The sequence below is a fragment of the Pelmatolapia mariae genome, linkage group LG23 (assembly GCF_036321145.2).
Source record: "Pelmatolapia mariae isolate MD_Pm_ZW linkage group LG23, Pm_UMD_F_2, whole genome shotgun sequence".
Lineage (NCBI taxonomy): Eukaryota > Metazoa > Chordata > Actinopteri > Cichliformes > Cichlidae > Pelmatolapia > Pelmatolapia mariae.
Genome location: NC_086246.1, coordinates 43,258,685 through 43,277,861, shown reverse-complemented (window position 1 = coordinate 43,277,861; position 19,177 = coordinate 43,258,685). Strand labels below are relative to the sequence as shown.

The 19,177-nt window shown below is 39.1% G+C and overlaps 1 protein-coding gene across 3 annotated transcripts in view; it reads left to right on the top strand.

The window, feature by feature from the left end:
• clocka (clock circadian regulator a) overlaps nucleotides 1-16,331 on the top strand; it is a 32,304-nt gene extending 15,973 nt beyond the window's left edge. The window contains exons 3-23 of one of the 3 annotated variants that reach the window (XM_063466000.1): nucleotides 5,022-5,249; nucleotides 5,339-5,430; nucleotides 5,707-5,766; nucleotides 5,967-6,115; nucleotides 6,449-6,540; nucleotides 6,625-6,714; nucleotides 6,807-6,927; nucleotides 7,035-7,148; nucleotides 7,237-7,355; nucleotides 7,865-7,947; nucleotides 9,804-9,910; nucleotides 10,020-10,167; nucleotides 10,618-10,693; nucleotides 10,775-10,919; nucleotides 11,020-11,120; nucleotides 11,242-11,367; nucleotides 12,282-12,440; nucleotides 12,603-12,812; nucleotides 12,941-13,128; nucleotides 13,361-13,625; nucleotides 14,481-16,331. In XM_063466000.1, the coding sequence (XP_063322070.1) occupies nucleotides 5,411-5,430; nucleotides 5,707-5,766; nucleotides 5,967-6,115; nucleotides 6,449-6,540; nucleotides 6,625-6,714; nucleotides 6,807-6,927; nucleotides 7,035-7,148; nucleotides 7,237-7,355; nucleotides 7,865-7,947; nucleotides 9,804-9,910; nucleotides 10,020-10,167; nucleotides 10,618-10,693; nucleotides 10,775-10,919; nucleotides 11,020-11,120; nucleotides 11,242-11,367; nucleotides 12,282-12,440; nucleotides 12,603-12,812; nucleotides 12,941-13,128; nucleotides 13,361-13,625; nucleotides 14,481-14,693 (2,586 nt within the window). In that variant the 5' untranslated portion in view covers nucleotides 5,022-5,249; nucleotides 5,339-5,410 and the 3' untranslated portion in view covers nucleotides 14,694-16,331. Of the gene's footprint in view, nucleotides 1-5,021; nucleotides 5,250-5,338; nucleotides 5,431-5,706; nucleotides 5,767-5,966; nucleotides 6,116-6,448; nucleotides 6,541-6,624; nucleotides 6,715-6,806; nucleotides 6,928-7,034; nucleotides 7,149-7,236; nucleotides 7,356-7,864; nucleotides 7,948-9,803; nucleotides 9,911-10,019; nucleotides 10,168-10,617; nucleotides 10,694-10,774; nucleotides 10,920-11,019; nucleotides 11,121-11,238; nucleotides 11,368-12,281; nucleotides 12,441-12,602; nucleotides 12,813-12,940; nucleotides 13,129-13,360; nucleotides 13,626-14,480 lie in introns of all 3 variants that reach the window. The other 2 variants (XM_065469691.1, XM_065469690.1) reach the window with 2 other exon arrangements.
• The last annotated feature ends 2,846 nt before the right edge of the window (nucleotides 16,332-19,177 follow it).

Here is a 19,177-nt window from a genome sequence, read left to right as displayed (position 1 = left end):
GTTTATTGCTCTATATGTGGACAGGGCTTTAAAATAATTTAACGAAGTATTTCTGGTGAGATAAATTGTAGTAATCTAGTGTTTTGTTAATTTTTTTTTGTTAATTTCCGAGCTTACTAAGTCATATGTGAAGCTGCTTTTGCTGTATTCTATCTTCTATCCATTTTTGGATCTTTGGCTCTTTTTCTCTGCTTTCCACGACCCCCTTAACTGAGAAGTAAAAGTGCTCTGCCTCACAAGTAGAATCTGCTTTATTATAGGTTAGGGACAAAAAGTACTGTTTGAATTGCTGCGTAGCCATGTTCACTGCATGAAGACAACAGTGCAGTAATGTTTACAGAACACATGTGTTACTGCACTGCTGCACAGGTGGAACCTGCAGAGTGTTTCACATCCACAGACTCCAGTTCATGACAAAAGGAGTCGCTCGCGGTAGTCTAATAATTCTTAGTGTATGATGGAGAGAGTATCAGCTGCGGAGGAATTCGGCTGAGCTATTTTTACACTGCACTGTGAGGCCGGTTGCTATGGTGTTGCCCATTGGCACAGTTGCTGTGTTGGCATCTCAGCGCCGGGGTGTGGCGGAGTGCGTGACGAGCGGCGCCATAGATCCACTTCAGAGTGACTCATATCCTCAGAGCTCTGGTGCCCTACATCTGAATGCACACACCCACATACAGGCATTCAACAATGTTGTGTGAGCCACATAAAAATTATGATAAATGACTGTCGTCAGTCTGCTTTTTGAGATGTTTCTGTGTGAAAAATGCATATGTGAGTGAGGCTGTTTGGATCTCTCCCGGTGGTCTACATGGTTGACGTTATTAAAGCCCGATGAAAATGCAGCACATCTTCATTGCTTTCTTCCTTGACGTTGGTGCCCGCTGAGGCTTAGGAAACACCAGGAAGGCTTTCTAAATCATGTGATTAAATGAGGAAACGTGAGATGCAGGCAGTTTGACTCCCTCTTCACACCTTTTGTGAAGTATACATGCTGTGGAATACTAAGGATTTGTGTTGACAGAGTGTAGTGTTATTAGGGAGAAGAGGAAGGTGTTGCTTGTGGAGCTGTGATTAAGTTAGATCGGAGGAGGAGGAAAGTAGGTCACTGGGCCAGCAGGTCAGTGAAGCACAGATGACATCACAGTTATACAACGCCTGTTCTCCCAGTTACACAACGTTCGCTCTGTGCCGAAAGCTACTGCTTCAACTACAATGTTTTCTTTCTGTCTTTCATTGTGCTCTAATATAGCCAATTTATTTATGAAATTGTCTTACATCCGATGGCCTCTGTTGCCTTTTCTTTTTTCTTTTTTTCTCCGCCCCCCCCCCGTCTTAATTTGCAATCCAGTTTAGCTTGTCTGCTTTTAAGATGATGTACAGCCAAAAAGGAAAAGCTCTTTGTGTCTGTTGGTACTAAATCTTTAGATAACGCTCTTTACTACAACTCACCGCTCCCTTTTACAGTGCTGTGGCAATGTGTAGTTGGCCACTTGTGTTGACAAAGGTTTAATCTCAGATAAGCCATCCACTCTCTAATGTATTTGTGTGAAAAGCGTCACATGTAGGGTGCAGTAAAATAACACTGCATAGCTGAAAGTCAGTGGGCCATGACAGAACCTACTCCTCCCTCTTACCTTCATTTTTTCCACTGTCCCAACATGAAGGTGTAAACACTTCCAGTGCCAACTTCCTTCCTTATTTTGATTGACTTGACAGCAAGTTTATTCCAACCAATAGAAATCCTTTTTTTAAACCAGTATTGTAATTGCTGACTGAAGTTTCCATTACACACGTACTATACCTGCGAGTGTTGCTCGCTAGTTCATATCTCAGTTATTTATGTACTTTAATCAGTTTTAAGTAGACAGTGTTCGCATCTGTTTAAAAATGTTTTAGGCTTCTGAAGTTCTGGCATCACCATATATGATGGTGAAAATAGTTTTTATGTCATTATTTGTAGTTTTTTCCCCCCCTTTTGACAAAAACCAAAAATCCTGTACATATAAATAAATAAGATCCATCCGCTTCTCCTTTTCAGTGTCGCGGGGGGTGCTGGAGCCTATCCCAGCTGTCATAGGGCGAGAGGCGGGGTACACCCTGGACAGGTCGCCAGTCTGTCGCAGGGCTAACACACAGAGACAGACAATCATTCGCACTCACATTCACTCCCGCATTCACACCTATAGGCAATTTAGACTAATCAGTTAACCTATCCCCACAAACTGCATGTCTTTGGACTGTGGGAGCCGGAGTACCCGGAGGGAACCCACGCAAACACGGGGAGAACATGCAAACTCCACACAGAAAGACCCCGGGCCTGATGGTGGAATTGATCTCAGGACCTTCTTGCTGTGCGGCAACAGTGCTAAACACCGTGCCACCGTGCTGCTAAATAAGATAAAAACTTTAAATGAATGGAAAGAACAAATTACTGAATGAAAATGTGTACATTGAAGCTCTAGCTCATTATACTCTTTTTACAAAGCATTTTCTGAATTGCAACACTTTGATGACTAGATTTCAATGGAATATGAAAAGTAAATAAGACAGAAATATTTTAAATCACATTAAAAAGAACTATATTTTAATTATGTGAGGTGGCTGATGTATACTTTTTGAAATGTACCATAAATATGCATATTGGATCCAGAGTTATGTTTTTTACCTAATTTTCTTTGTTTTGTTTTTTTTTTTTTTTTGAGTTTTCAATACACTTTAGTTTTAGTTGATTTCAAGGGTGGGTTGATTGCTTGATTCAGTTTAAATATGCAATGCTACCGCTGTGGTGACTCCCTGTGAATAAGGCAACTGCTGAAAGTAGCTTTATTTTTATTGTTTTTTTATTTCCAGTTCATTTCCAGTAGTTTTTATTTTTTTATTTCAATTAACTGAAGAGCTTTGTGTACTGTAATAATACACCTACACTCACCCATTCTATCGGTGAGTGTAGGTGTAATTCTTCTTTCTGGCTTTACCAAATGTTGCACAGAATAACAGGCCTAATTTAAACTCTTTATGTCTACCAAGATTCATGGGGAAGAACACTGAAGGGATTTTCTCATCAACACAAATAGGCCGTTATGTTGAGAAAGCCTCCCACATAGGTTGTGACGGTAACTGGTTCATGAAGTAAATGGGTCAAATATTTAGGCTAGAGACCCAGCGGGCTTTCTCATTTTAATTCGAAATCTAGTGTACCTGGGCAAAGAGAATAGATAGTAGAGATGGGTGGTAGAAAGAGTATTTCAGTTATTGATGGTTGCATTTGTGGCTTATTTAAATCAAGACAGATTCTTGTATATCTGACACAGCAGCACACAAGCAGGCAAATATTTGGTAGTAAGTACCCTAATTTCTTTTTCTTTTTCTTTTTTTTATCGCTTTTAAAATTACTTCTGTCACCATTTCCTTTTTTTTTTTTTTTTTTTTTTGGGGATGTTGCACTCGAACCAAACCCTACTAGCCAAGGTTTTTACAATGGCCTAAAAAGTATGTTTGTAGTTAAACCATAATGTGTTTGATTACAGTTATGACTATGACGATCAAACATCAATTTATAAGTAATTAATTCAAAAATTGTAATCCACAGGATTTTCTTTTTTTGTGCAACTGCACATCTATTAATATTTTTTTTATTTTACTTGTTTGTTTTTGTTGTTTGAGTTTGTTAGTATTTAGAGTCCTTTAGATTGCTTGGGGGATTTGCAGTTAGCAATGGAGCATATAATCCAGTGTAATTTTATGTAATTGATAACAGCCTCACTGTTTACTGTTCACTCTCTGTGACAGAGCTGTTTGAGGTTACAGCTATTGCAAACCCAACACATTCTGCTGCTGCTTCATTGGCAAAACACACAAGGGATTGCCAAAGAAACTACTCAATGACAATTTCATGTAGTACTGAACTCCACTTGGTTTTATTAAAGTAAAGGGATGTATTACCACATTATACTACACAAAAAGAACAGTCTCATTGATGCTGAACCACTGAAAACTCCAAAAAAATTGATGAGAACATCAGCACTCACAATTGTTTACTATATGTAATGGTTTTAATATTACATGGCAGCAGAAAGAAACTGACTCATTTCAGCCTTTGGCTTTCCTCAGCGTCTCTGTTGCACATGTAGGATGTGACCCCTATTAAAGCACCACCTTAATATAAGCTGTGGTGGATGCAGGTGATTATAGTCATACATTCAACAGCAACAGCAAAATTCACTGTGCTGATGTGAGTGCTGATGTTGTGCTGCCACATTAAGAGTGAGTAACAATTGCAGGTCGTCAGTTCTATTCTTGAATTCAGGTAAAGCAGTTTTGCAGGATTCACAGTTCAAACTTAACCTTATCTTATACTGGACCTTGGTGTTGCCCATTAGTTCATCTGGTTCTGAAATAAGCTGTTTTAGCTCCCTTCCCATTTGAAGCTGAGCTTTATCCTCTGTCACTGACATCATACAGAGCCAATAGTAATACAGTAGTATTAAAATAAACTGTAACCAATAGCTCTTAACCTATATGTCACTTCCATACATAGTGTTAAGATTCAACTCTTAGAACCAGTGTTCTCACGCAAACACACAGTGCTATTAGCTGCCTAACTGCTAGCTCTTTATTGAGTGGAGAGGAGGCAAGGAGGTTAAGGGGTGGCTGTCCAGTCTGTACACAGCAGTTTCTTCAAACCAGCCAATCAGCAGTCTCGCCTGGTCTGAGCAGCAAACACACTCACCCACCTACCTTGCAGAGAGGAGAGAGAGCTCCACACAGCTGCATATCTAAACAAACATGGGACATGATCGTTGATCATATTAGCATCCACCATTGTTATAATGTATTTATATTTATGAAAGAATAAGGAGTAATTTCAACCCTCAGGCATAAATGTAGGCAGAATTCTTATAAATGCTTGTTTTTTTATTTTTACTTTTTTTTTTTTTTATATATAAATCAATCTCATATATCATGGTTCTCTAATCTTTCAATGACGGCCTCGGTTGTTGTGTCTTTTTGTCTCATAGACTCAGATGTTGCTGCCATGTGCCAGACTTACACCCTAAGCAGACGAAAGACGCAGCACCCTGAAGAACTTTTAGCTATTTTCTGCAGCCTGGTAAGAGAGACTTTGAGAGAATATCCTCCAAGACTCATAAAAGCACACCCCTATCACAGAGTGTCCACCTGTACTCTACCTTCACCCAGCAGCACCTTCCTCATCCTCTCACAGAACTGGCTGTACTGTCAGTAAGGTGAAATGTCTTTACCATCTGATTTGCTCGTGTCTGAAGTTTTTTGATTCTTTGACACTCTGCCATTTTATGGGTGTTTTTCTTCAAAGGTTTATTCACAAATGTCTACCTCACGATTAAAAGACCCCTCACCGACACTGCGACCCTGAACAGGATACAAAATGACCTCGAGCATTGACCAGTGAGTCAAACATTTGGCTAGTTTTTTTTATTGTTGATTTAAAAAAATAGTGGGACATGAAGAAAATCCAAAACACATTCAGCCCACAGTTCTCATGCATCTAATTAACAGTGATTTCTTTTTTTCCTTTTTTTGAAGATTAAGATCAAAGTAATTTAGGGATTTACAGTGCCTGAGTTTGATGTCTTCATGTTTTCTAGGAGAGATTTTCTTATCAAAGAGTTCACTGTAAATGTTAAAGGATCTGATATAACTGTTGGTTTGTCCATTCTGCAGGGATGACAGTAGTATTTTTGATGGGTTAATGGAAGAAGATGAAAAGGACAAAGCAAAACGGTAAGATCTCGGGTTTGTTTTCATATCAAATGCATTCAGTGAAGTTACATTCTCCATTAAACTGCTATTGTAGTTGTTACAAGAGTTGATTTTAGATATCGTTTTGAATTATTAGAGCTACCGTGAACAAGATTTTGATAAGTGTTCCTAGTTAAGATGTCCTCTAACTTTTATTAATATTTGTTCTTCTAAATAACCAGCGTGTCCCGTAACAAATCTGAGAAGAAGCGCAGAGACCAGTTCAATGTCCTCATCAAGGAGTTGGGTACAATGCTGCCGGGCAACACCCGGAAGATGGACAAGTCCACTATTTTGCAGAAAAGTATCGACTTTCTGCACAAACACAAAGGTGAGAAACTCTAATAACCACTAGAATTAATTAGAATGGTAGTGGGTTTATCCCTCAGTTCATCCTTAGTTTAAAATGAAATGTTTTAGCTCTTTCCCTTCAAGCCAACTTGCTTCTGATTGACTGCCTCTTGCAAACAAATTCTGTGTGGACCCATATTAGGGTCACAAAAATTAGCTGAAACTGACTGCTTTGGGCATTCTGAAACACGAACATTTGGCTTACTGGGATTACATATACTGACCACTTTAATGGTCCATAAGGTAAAGCATAATGGGTGCCTTTTTAAATTCACAGAGTTATAAGTTACATGCGTTATGTCTACTTTATCAGAAATCGCAGCTCAGTCAGAGTCAACTGAGATCAGACAAGACTGGAAACCTCCTTTTCTTAGTAATGAAGAGTTCACTCAGCTGATGTTGGAGGTAAGGCAATTTCTCGCACTTATTTTCCTTTTGTTTCTATGCAAAAATATAGATGAAATATTATCTAACCTTTGTTTCTATTAGGCGTTAGATGGATTTTTCCTTGCAATTATGGCTGATGGGAATATAATCTATGTCTCTGAGAGTGTGACTTCCCTACTAGAACATTTACCAGTGAGTATAAGTTTTAAATAATAAATAAAGTCAGTAGTTCACTGATGAAACATTTGGTAATAAACATATTCATTGGTTTTGTTTTTCCCCAGTCTGATCTTGTTGATCAGAACTTGTTAAATTTCTTGCCTGTGGGGGAGCATTCAGAGGTGTACAAGGCTCTGTCCTCTCATGTCATGGAAGGAGAAACATTGACACCTGAGTATCTTAAAAGTAGGTTGGATATGTTATCTGTCTTCAGCTGCTGTTTTTGTTCTTCAATTCTTATGTTTAAGCTATTGCTATTATTATTATTATTATTATTATTATTATTGTTATAGCAAAAAATCAGCTAGAGTTCTGTTGCCACATGCTCCGAGGGACAATCGACCCCAAAGAGCCCCCCGTGTATGAATATGTAAAGTTTATTGGAAACTTCAAGTCCCTGAATAATGGTAAGTTACAGTACACAGAGTCAGAATGTAGAGCAGGGATTTTGTGTGAAAGGATTAACTTTGCTTTGTTCCCATTCTTTTTTACCAGTGCCTAACTGTACCCGAAATGGTTTCGATGGAGTGATCCAGCGATCACTTCACTCTGCCTTTGAAGACAGAGTGTGTCTCATAGCCACTGTGAGGCTAGCCAAACCACAGTTTATCAAGGTGATAATCTTTAACTGCTTCTCCTTTTATCTGGTTGACACACATTCAGTTTCTTGCTTTAGGGCTCTTAAGGTAGCTTTAATTAGGACAGGGCTCAGCAGTAATGGTCACCTGAGGAAAAATGATTTGGGCCCTTGTCATTTATCATGTGTAGTTCCCTCTTGCCTCTGCTGGGAATAACTTTTTTACCTCATTTAAAAATGGGGGAGGGGTTATGTTGACATATCACTGTCAAAAAAAACCTGGGCTGTTTTACTGGAGATGGCAGAACCTAAATGGATAAAACAAGTTGAAAATAAACCAGAACTTGCATTGCTGAACAAACAGGGATGATTGATCATGTAATTTGTCATACTGCACAAGTTTAAAAGGCTCTTTTTAAGACAATATACTGTGTGTAGTTTAGAGTTGGACTCGAGTAGGTTCAGTCTAACTGTGGTTAAAAAATTTAGTTTTATATGTGTATATTTATTTCTTCTAAGTTCTATATTCTCCCCTTGCACCAATAGGAGATGTGCACAGTAGAAGAGCCTAATGAGGAATTTACATCCAGACATAGTTTAGAGTGGAAATTTCTCTTCCTGGACCACAGGTAATTCTTTTCCAATTTATCAGTGTAAATGCATAACTTAATTTTCAGTTTGTGCTACAATGGATCAGTATTAAGTGTTTAGTCAAACCTAACCTACTTGATTTGGTGTGAAAGTCACTGACCTATATTTATAAAGAATGACCTTTTTTTTTTTTTAAACCATGGTTATGGTATGTGACTGCGTGGCTTTTTTGTTAAATCAGAATTGTTGATTTTTGTGAGAGACCAAATCGAAAAGACTCATGTTTTGTAACACTTCTGTCATTATTTATTACACAGCAGGCTTGCTTTTATGAAGGCTTGTGGTCAGGAAACATAATTATAATTATAAAAGAAGAGTGAGGTCAACCTGACCTGCTATCGGTCACCAGCATTTTTGCTTTATTTCCCACGTGGCTTCCACATGGTGCTGATGACTTGGGGTGATATCACTAACACTACACATCCTGTCAGTCACTCTAACTTCAGGATTGATATTTGTTTTTGTTGAATATGTACACAACTATATATTGTAAAACATATTGTTTGAAAGCTCATGGATCTGGAATATTTATTTATATATATATATATATATATATATATATATATATATATATATATATATATATATATATATATATATATATATATATATATATATATATATATATATATATATATATATATTTTATTTTTTTTTTTACACAAATAGATGTTTGGGGGGGGGATAAGAGGACTTGAAAGTAAGCAAGCATTCACATTTGTATGCCTCTGAAACCATGCACGTTTCAGTTGATATCCTAGGTTATGTTTCAGTGTAGCTGATTTTTTACCTTTATAAAAATAAAATGGAGTAACTTAATACTTTTATTATTTCAAAGATGTTTTTCATAATTAGTGCAGACTTTCTTGAGTTTTGGCTGAAATCTCGTTTTGGTAGATCAGAGTGACCTTTGTGCAAAAAAATGGGTAAATTGTAATGAGTTCATCCTTAATTCAAAGTTAATATTTATCCCAGATGTGATGACATTCCCGCCAGGCATTCCTGATATATTACGTGAATGGGATAGACAACCCAAAAGATCCGTTCTGGCCACAGCTGTCTCCAGCATGGAAGAATAATAATAAAAATTTTAATCAGTGTCGAAATAGTGCCTGCATAATGATGCAATAAACATTGTGACGTGCAAATGTCATTCAGTTAAGGTTGAATGATAGAAGTCCAAGGTTAAGGTGTGTAAGATAAGAATAGTAGGTAGTTCAGAAGTCAGATAGCCTGAGGGCTGAAGCTCCTCCTTCATGCTTACACCACTTAATATGTTTAAAAAAAAAAGGTGTGAACATGAACTCAGAAACACGGCGTCGCAATGTGTTTTCCTTGGGACAGACCAAATGAAATGAACTACAGGTATAACTGTGACCAGCAGCTAATTTAGACACAGATGTAGTTGGCTCTCACAGTTACAAAAGCTCGATGATCTTATTCAGGGATTTTAAAAAAAGAAGCTTTATCAGCTTTATCAGTCTCATTAAACATTACAACAGCATGCTCTTCTGGGCTAGTAGAAAGGTAAACTGTACACCTGAATACAGACATTTCATCCTGGTGAATGGTGAGAGCTGGGAGTAGCAAATTATCCCAACTCTCATTACTGAAAATGTTTAGGCATGCTACCCTGAACCATTTAGAAACACACTTATTTTCCTTATGCTGTGAAAGCATCAGGTGAAGCTACATGCATACATATACTCCCTTATTGCTTCATGTTGTCATTTAGGGGTAGATATTGCTGGATGTATGACTTAACATAAGAACAAGACATTTCCTGATTGACTTCCAGTTAATCATTTCAATAACGTTTACTGTGTTTGTCCAGAGCGCCGCCCATCATAGGTTACCTCCCATTTGAGGTCCTGGGTACATCAGGATATGACTACTATCATGTAGATGACCTTGAGACACTAGCCAAGTGTCACGAACACTGTGAGTACACTTCTGTCAGCGATCACTGAAGCATGGTCATCTGCAGTTATCAACTTCCTCTCGAGCTTCCAAAGCAGAGTATTGAAATCTTCTCTTTGCTTCTGTGTAGTAATGCAATATGGGAAAGGAAAGTCCTGCTACTACAGATTCCTCACCAAAGGGCAGCAATGGATTTGGCTTCAGACCCATTACTACATTACTTATCACCAGTGGAACTCCAGGCCAGAGTTTATTGTCTGCACACACACGGTCGTAAGGTGCATGAAGATTTCCCTCTTGACCCTTTGATATGACATTGCTCACGAGCTAAAACACACAGTCCTCTGTAAAACCCTAGAGGTAGTATAATGACATGCTTTGCTTTCAGTGATGTGGCGTTTTATTACTATGGAGTAGACACAAGCTACTGGAAATATTTTTACATATTGAAATGTATAAGAGTCAGCCAAATGCAGCAAAAAAAAAAAATATATATATATATATTATTATTAATAGTAGTAGTATTACAATTGTATTAAACTTTATATTAAAAAAAGTCATGATTTGTTAATTTTCCATATACTTCTGTTCAAACTTTGAAATCAGAAAGTCTGAACTTGAATTTAATTGTTTAAATTCAGGTGTATTCTGGTGATTTCCAGAGCCATAATTATGAAAGTTGTGTCCAACCCTAACTGTGTGTGTCATTAATTGTCTTTGCTCTGCAGTTATGCTGAAGTAAGAGCAGAACAGCGCAGAGAGCTGGGAATTGAAGAATCACCACCTCAAATCACCGCTGAGAAGGTCAGACCAACATGAGGTATGATTTGTAAAAATTAAAGAGGTGGACAGCATAGTGACCTTGTGACAATGCATTGTTTACAGCAATCCCAGGATTCAGGCTCTGAGTCCCAGCTCAACACTTTCAGCTTGAAAGAGGCCTTAGAGCGATTTGACCACAGTCGGACCCCATCGGCCTCGTCTCGCAGCTCACGTAAATCTTCCCACACGGCTGTGTCTGACCCAGCCTGTAAGTACAAGCATCTGTTCACTGCTGAGCAAAGCTTGATGTATATTAACTATTTCCTTTTTATTATTAACTGAGCATCATGTTTATATTTGCCCTTCAGCATCACAAATGAAGCTTCAGGGAGATAGGAGTACACCAGGTCGCCAGTCGGTCTCTGCTGTGGAGATGACATCACAACGGAGATCATCTATCAGCAGTCAGGTCAGTGGATGGACAAGCGCACACGCTCTGGTGTTAAATTTCAGGATACCTGTATTCTGGGTCATGAGGGATTTCATTAGGACTTAGAACTTTTGTTTGGTGTCTTTATTTCCATCAGCAGTCCTTGAGTTCCCAAAATACAGGACAGAACGTGGCGTCATCCATGGTTTCACAACAACAGCCGCAGCAGCCACAACAGCAGCAACAGCAACAACAACAACAGCAACAAGTTCCGACCAACAATCAAGTAAGATATTCACGTCATTTTTTTTTTTATTGTCTAATATTGCTGATTCTTAAGTATAACTAGCAGACAATGACTGCAGTGGACAGCTTTTTTTGTTTGTTTTAATGCTCACTTTCAATTCACTATAAAGAACTTCTTTATCCATCATGTCTTATGTGTGGCACTTGATAAACTGAAGGTCCAACAGCACAATTATGAACAAGAGTAGCCTATGTGTCTGTTTGACACTGCCTTATGACATGGGACAGCCAATGAACATGGATCTGCAAAGCTCTGTATAGCTCCCACACACTGACATGATGGGGCTGTTAACCCAGGAATGCCTATATTTATATATAAAACGTAGACGTAGTCCCTATGATGCCATCTATTGGTTTGTGGACTACTGTAGCCTGTAGTCTGACCGTCAGCATGTTGGATTTTTTTATTTACCTACTGAGAAAATTAAGCAGTCAACTTCTTTAACTGTCTTTTGTCTGGACAACCCTGTGCTGCTCAAAGCAGCCACATGGCTTAAATGTGTAACTGTAAGTCTTTAAAAAATGTAGGTGAGTTAAATAAAAATATAGCCCCTGCACACAGTTGTCATGAACCGTCAGTTGGCTGTAGAGAACAAAGAAAAGTTTGCAGGCTGTAAATATGTTTATTTCTGCTTTAAAGCTGAGAATTTTATGGGTGTTCAGGAATTCACTTGCTTTTATTGCCAGCGTTAAGCAGATATTCTTGGAGCTGCAGTTTGAATTGGTTACATTTTTAAGCCAGTGGTCACTGTTGGTTAAAATGTGTTCTGTGGTCAGCATGCAAGAAGTTGTTTGTACTCAGAGAATGTGACCTCAGCCTTAACAATTTGTAAAATATACGTATTGAACATTTAAAATACACTGCCATACTGCTATGTCTTTATTCTTTAACAGTCAATGGTCCAGTTCTCCAGCCAGTTAGAAGCCATGCAGCACCTGAAAGAGCAGCTGGAGCAGAGGACCAGAATGATCGAGGCCAACATTCAGCGGCAGCAGGATGAGCTGCGGCAGATCCAGGACGAGCTACAGAGGGTGCAGGGACAGAGTCTGCAGGTAGGACTGAAGAGCTGCGCACAAGTGTTGCAAATGAATGATTACATAGCCTAGTAAATATATGAAAGGTTTTCTTTTTAATTGTTTTATATTCAGCTTACATTGTGCATGTGTTGCTGTTATAATTAGAGCTGGAGTTCGAATGTGTGATGTGTATCTCAGATGTTCCTGCAGAAAGGGGCTGGAGGACTAAATGTGAGCTCTGTACAGATGGCCCAGGGGAATGGTGGGCAGCAGGGGGGTACACTCAGCATGCAGGGCCAGGTGGTTTCTGCAGGGTCTCTGCAAAACAGCATACAGCAACAACATGCTGTGCAGCCCCCATCCCAGCAGCAAACACTCCTACGGGAACAGAACACAGCACTCTCGCAGGTCAGACAGGCTAAACGGTTCTCATTTTGCCTCTCACTGACACGCTGAATTCATAGCTTAGCTGTGTTTGTTATAGATTTTTCCATCCAGCATGCTCATGTCATAGACTCCGGTTCTGTTTATTTTAGCCTCAGAGGTCGTCGCACACGCTGCAGCCTCAACAGAATCCACTGCCTGCATCTCTCTACAACACGATGATGATCCCTCAGCAAAGTCCTGCTAATGTGGTTCAGATTGCCACAAGCCTGGCGCAGAATACTGGACCCAACACTCCTGCTGTGGCAACATTTGCACAGGACCGTTCGGCTCAGATTAGGTGTGAATCTTCATCTAAATCTATTTGTTATATTTCTTCATAATGAAAATGTTATTAAGTAGTGCTCGAGTTCATTGATGGTGCCCCCTGTGGTGCATAGTACTTCAATTTGATGTAGTACTAATTTTGGTAAAATGCACTTTTATTGTGAAAAAAGGTCATATATATTGACCTTATGTCAATTTGGGCTAATTAGACTTATCAGACCTGACTAACTTCCTGACCCTTACAGGTTTCCTGCAGGCCCCCAGCTGCTCACCAAGCTAGTGACAGGGCAGATGACATGTGGGGCAGTCATGGTCCCCACAACCATGTTTATGGGTCAAGTGGTGACGGCCTTTGCACCGCAGCAGGGCCAGACGCAGACAATTAGCATTTCCCAACAGGCTCCGCAGCAGCAACAGCAACAGGAGCAACAGATTCAACCGCAGTCTCAGGTCACAGCCATGCAGCAAGGGCAAGCTCCACTAACCCAGCAGCAAACACAGTTCCTACAGGTAACACTGACACAGTAACCACTTATCAGGTGAAGTTTTACTGTATGAAGTTGGCTCACATACAGGCAGCTTGCTGTTTAGGTGATTTAAAATGTCCTAATGAATTTTATTTTATATAAATTGAAAATTCTTTGTATGCTCAAAGCACTTGACACAGGAGTTGGAGTTGAATGTGAATATTTTTTTCAGATCTGTTGACAGACGAGGACATTTTCAAAATGTGATTTTGATTAAAATACAATGTTGAAAAATCCAGCTTAGTTTAGATGAATTCCTGTTGACAACAACGATGTTTCATTTCCATATCACTACTCACTGTTCAATCGGACTCTAACCACAACAAGAGGATGGTGGATGACAAATTATATTTAGAAATTAAAGTTTAATTTAATGCCACAAGTTACTGTTTTTTTTTTTAATATAATTAGTATACCAGGAGGAACTGATCTGCTTTGACTGATGGCCTCCAAAAGCCTGTCTAACAAATGTTTTTTTGGTCGCACTACAATCATAAGGCTAAGTATGGTGAGACATAGCAGTCCAGATCTTTTGCTTGTTGTAGTCTTTTACATTTCAATAATCTGTAGTCTCTAAATAATGGTCTGCTTCAGATACTTTTAAATTGTTAGAAATCCTCTGGTTTAGCCAAGGGACCACCGTGAATAGAGCATGAAGGAAGCAGCATGCACACTCATGTCTCAGTGTCTCTGTATTGTTCAGCCAATACACAGACACTGATTTGACTGCCTTTCTTGCTTTACAGTGAATCAGCAGAGCCCTAGTTACTGCAGCTTTAAGTTACATCTTGGCTCATTAGGCTGTGCCGATTAAGCTAATGTAACTTTTTCACTTAAGGCTCCTCGACTCCTTCATGGAAACCAGTCCACCCAGCTGATCCTGCAGGCAGCGTTCCCTTTGCAGCAGCAGGGTACCTTCACTGCAGCAGCCCAACAGCAGCAGCAACAGCATCAAACACAGCAGAAGCAGTTACAACAAAAGCAGCAACAGCAGCTGGCTCCTCACAGAGCAGATAGTTTGTCTGACCGCTCAGCGACACAGCCGCAGTAACTAGCCAAAGCCTATCAGAAGTGCAGTTAGCCAAACTCAGGTGTCGTTGATGGGAGTGTAAAGTGCAGTTCTGCTGAAAGTGCACCACTGAAACCTCAGAGGATGAGAAGTGGACACTCTGTTGCTCTGCTTCTCTCACATGAATCTTGTGCTGTTTGCACTTCACTCCTGAGCCCAGAGTACACCAGAGAACCCGGGATGGGGCTTGCTGTGGCAGCAGGTTTGGCTGTGGAATGAAGCCTTCCCTCCAAGAAAACAGGGCCATACAAGGCCTGCAAAAGACTCCCCCTTACGCCTCCCCTTGTGTCGTGTGTGTCTGTGTTTGGGTGTGTGTGTGTGTGTGTGTGTGTGTGTGTGTGTGTGTGTGCAGGCGCGCATGTGTGCTCTAGTCACCCTCACAGGATTATTTCGCAGTTCTCCCGTCAGTGCAGTGGAGATCTTTACTTCGAGGACGTCCTACAAAACAACCAATTGTTTGTTTTGTATGTTTTTCTTGTAAAACTAATTATGGGTCAGAAAATATTTTTAAGAATGTGGTGTAGATTGAACTTTGACTGTACAGAATATCATGTGTAATATATACTGTAAATATACTGAAGAATAACTAATATTTTATATGATGCATGAAATGAAATGCATAGTCTGTTATTTGCAGCTTTGAATATGCTTTTTTTCTAATACTCAGAAAAAAAGACCTCAAAAATGCTTAGTGGCTGATATTTTCACAGACTTCCTTTCTCCTAGGGGATGTTTGTTTGTGTGTCTGCATCAGACAGTGCCGATGCTGTTTGTTGTGTCACAGTTTGTTTAATCCTTGACCCCTATTTTCACACAACTTTACAAAATTATCGACAGAATGATAGAAAAATACTTTAGTTTTTTTAAAGATGTGCTCAAGCACTAAAGACTTGAAATCAAGGTGTGCGATTTGATGAATAAAATGTAGGCAACTTTAAGCTAAACGTATGCAACAGTAAGATCAGCTAACATTATCCTTCATATCATCATTTCTTAATTTTTTAGAACTTTTGTTGAGATCCCTCCATTTCACAGCCATCCATATCTCCTGTGTTGGCACCCAAGGATGCTTTATTTCACCTGTAAACATTTATACTTTTAGATGTATGTAAATATAAAATACTGACCCGTTAAATATGTTAGTGAGAGACATGATCTAGTTTTAAGCCATCTAACTGTTTTAGCTGGGCACTCAGAACAAAAGCATCCACCCTCTAGGACAGGGGTCCCCAATCCCAGTCCACGAGGGCCGGTGTCCCTGCAGGTTTTAGATGTGTCCTTGATCCATCCCAGCTGATTTAAATGGCTAAATGACCTCCTCAACATGTCTTGAAGTTCTCCAGAGGCCTGGTAATGAACTAATCATGTGATTCAGGTGTGTTGACCCAGGGTGAGATCTAAAACCTGCAGGGACACCGGCCCTCGTGGACTGGGATTGGGGACCCCTGCTCTAGGACTTTCTGGGAGACACCAGTCATCCTGTCAGCCCGATTCAAAGATCCCATCCTATTCCATCATACCCTTCTCTGAGCTCTGTGGATTATCGGGAGAAGCCACTTGCTCTGCGGAGAACTACTTTAGAGTCCTTAAATATGCAAATAAAATTTGTAGCTGTGCTAAGTGGTCTGAGATTGTCTTGTGAGAACTGCAGTAACTTTATTTTGGCCCCTTGATGGCAGTGACATGGATATATTATGGCTTTTTACATTCAGAAAACAAATGTATGAGTTACATTTCATTCGCATCTCTCTTCCGCAGACAAGGTGCGGAGCCAGTTCTACCATTGTGCCTTTTGAGAACCAGCACACATTTTGGCAGATTTGAGAATCTAATATCATGAAGTGTTACCAGTAGAAGTAGGTGTTGTTTCTGTGGGAGGAAAATTGAGGCTGTATCTGACAGTGTCTTGTTGTAGACACTGATGTCACTTTGGGTCCCATTTTATGGGGCTTTTTTTTTTTTTTTTTTTGGTAAACGGTGGAAAAACATGTGAACCCAGCTCTAGATCGTGCACTAGTACCACCAAACCATTGCTTTTCAGTTCCTTAACACTTGATGATATTCAGCAGCTGGATGCTAACATCGTCTGCTGATTGATGCTTTGCAGGTAATATTTATTTTTCTAAACTGCAGTTATGCATCGTAAAACATTCAGAGTGAGGACAATGCAAAGCCAGTAATACTCTTTAGGTTCAGAACTGTAAGCACTTAAATATAAGCAGTCATGTGAGCAACTGTCATTGTAATAACACTGATTAAAGCTGCCTTAAGTTTAAAAAAAAAAAGATTTTTCAGGACACACTTATATAATCTTAGGCCAAATCCAGCAGTACTGGGAAGACGTTTTAATTACCCATTAAATATTTGCCAAAAGCTAAAAAGAACCTTGGAGTTCTACAGTCACAATGGAAAGTTGGGGTAAGCCAGACTTTTAGTACACTCACCATAATTTGTATCACCGAGCTAAAGATGGCATTGAGGGGATCAGTGTTACTGTAGACGGAGACCATCACCAGGATCCCCAGCAGACTCACCCCTACGTGTTCTGGCTTAGTAGGCTTGCCAAGGCAAGCCTCCTCACCATCTGATCTAATGCACTGCCAGATGGTATGAAGCTGACAGTCCAACCTCCTCTTCATCTGTGTGAAATGATGGGCTGAGCTCAACACATGGCCACAAAGTCAGTCTTTGACATCTTCTCCAAGATATCTTGTAAAACCATGCACTCTTATATCATCTCCCCAGTATTAGAGTGTAGTGTTCACAAAGGGGAAACCCTACCCAATAGCTTAAGTTTATTTAGAAAGTCAGTTTTGTTCTAGGCCACCTTGAATCCAGCCATTTTCAGAAGACGGAGTCAGTTGTATAGAGTGCTTTAAAGCACTGAAAAGTGAACATTTTATTCCACTGTTCCCAGTTTGTGCAGTACAGCATAGAAAACCCAAGCAAGCATCGAGTGTCAATGAAAAGCGCCTCTACTCTTATTTGCCGTTTATTGCTCGAGGATAGAGGAGCCTATCATGATTTGGCACAAGCAGCAGCTTTTCTTAAAGGTTGACGCTGCTCAGGTTGGATTCGGCAGGGAGGAAAATCAACTGTCACATGGAACAGCTACAGTTTCTATCACGATAATACCTCTAGGCACTTATGATTCTTCAGTCTAACTCAGCTGTTAATGTCTGAAAGTTCATTATTCAAAACTTCAAATACATTTGGCCTTTTTTCTTTAAATGATTTCTTAAATTATTTCTGTGACTTATCGTTTATCATTGGCCACCTGTAACTACCATTTTCATTAACCTTCATACTGCAGATAAGGCAGCTACTGTATGGGACCAGATAAAGAATATAGATTTGTATATTTGTCTTGACTTGGAGAAACAATGCTTCAAAGTATCTTCCTTATCTCACAAATCACCTTTTTTTTTTTAAACTTAAAATGATAACGGAACAATAATTTTACAAGATTTATCTGTATCTGATTTAGTAAGTTCCCTAAATTACTGTCAAGTACAGAATAGAGTGAAAGCGAACATACAGAATGCACCTTTATGATCCCAGATCCCACAAATGATGACAGAACCATTCTGAGTTAATTATTAAATCTGTTTCTTCAGGACAACTCTAAATAAATAATAAAATCCAAATCCGGGACATTAAACTATTAGACATTGTCGCTTGCTATCTCACCAGCCTCCTGTCAGTGCAAAAGAAAAAACAAAAACAAAAAACGGTTGTATAAACTGCCTCCTTGTTTTGAAAACCCACAAATTACATTTTCATTGAATCTCCAATACCTGCTTGCTCCACTGTGATGGTTCTGTGCTGCATAAATTGGATTATAATTGGACCTCGTAGTCCTAATTTTCCACATGGCATTTCTCTCCCTCCTCCTTTAAAATCAGTGATCATACTACAACAGATCAGTGTGAGTAAGACAACAGCTATCTCCTGTTACGAATTTCTGTAGAATGGACCTCGTCCTGTGCTGCATGCAAGCAGCACATGCCTACAAGAATGTATTGAGTGTCATTAACGTGGGGACTTCTTTTTTCATGAGGAGGCGTATGCCTGTGGGAGGCTTTGCACATTGTAAGATAGGAAATACAGTAAATAAGAGAACTTAATTATTTTTCTATGTCTGGTATAAACTTTATGGAACTATCATATATATATATATAAGAAATCATATAATCTAACTTTTAATGTGCAAAAAAGACAATAATAGAGGTTTGATAAACATTTGAAGGATTTAAACTAACTGTGACATACACACAAAGACCCCAGAAAGTGCTGGTTAAGACTTGGAATCAAAATCAAATTAAAAGTGTGTATGTGTGTGTGTGTGTGTATGTGTGTATATATATATATATATATATATATATATATATATATATATATATATATATATATATATATATATATATATATATATATATATATATTCTTTTCAGTGTTTATACTGA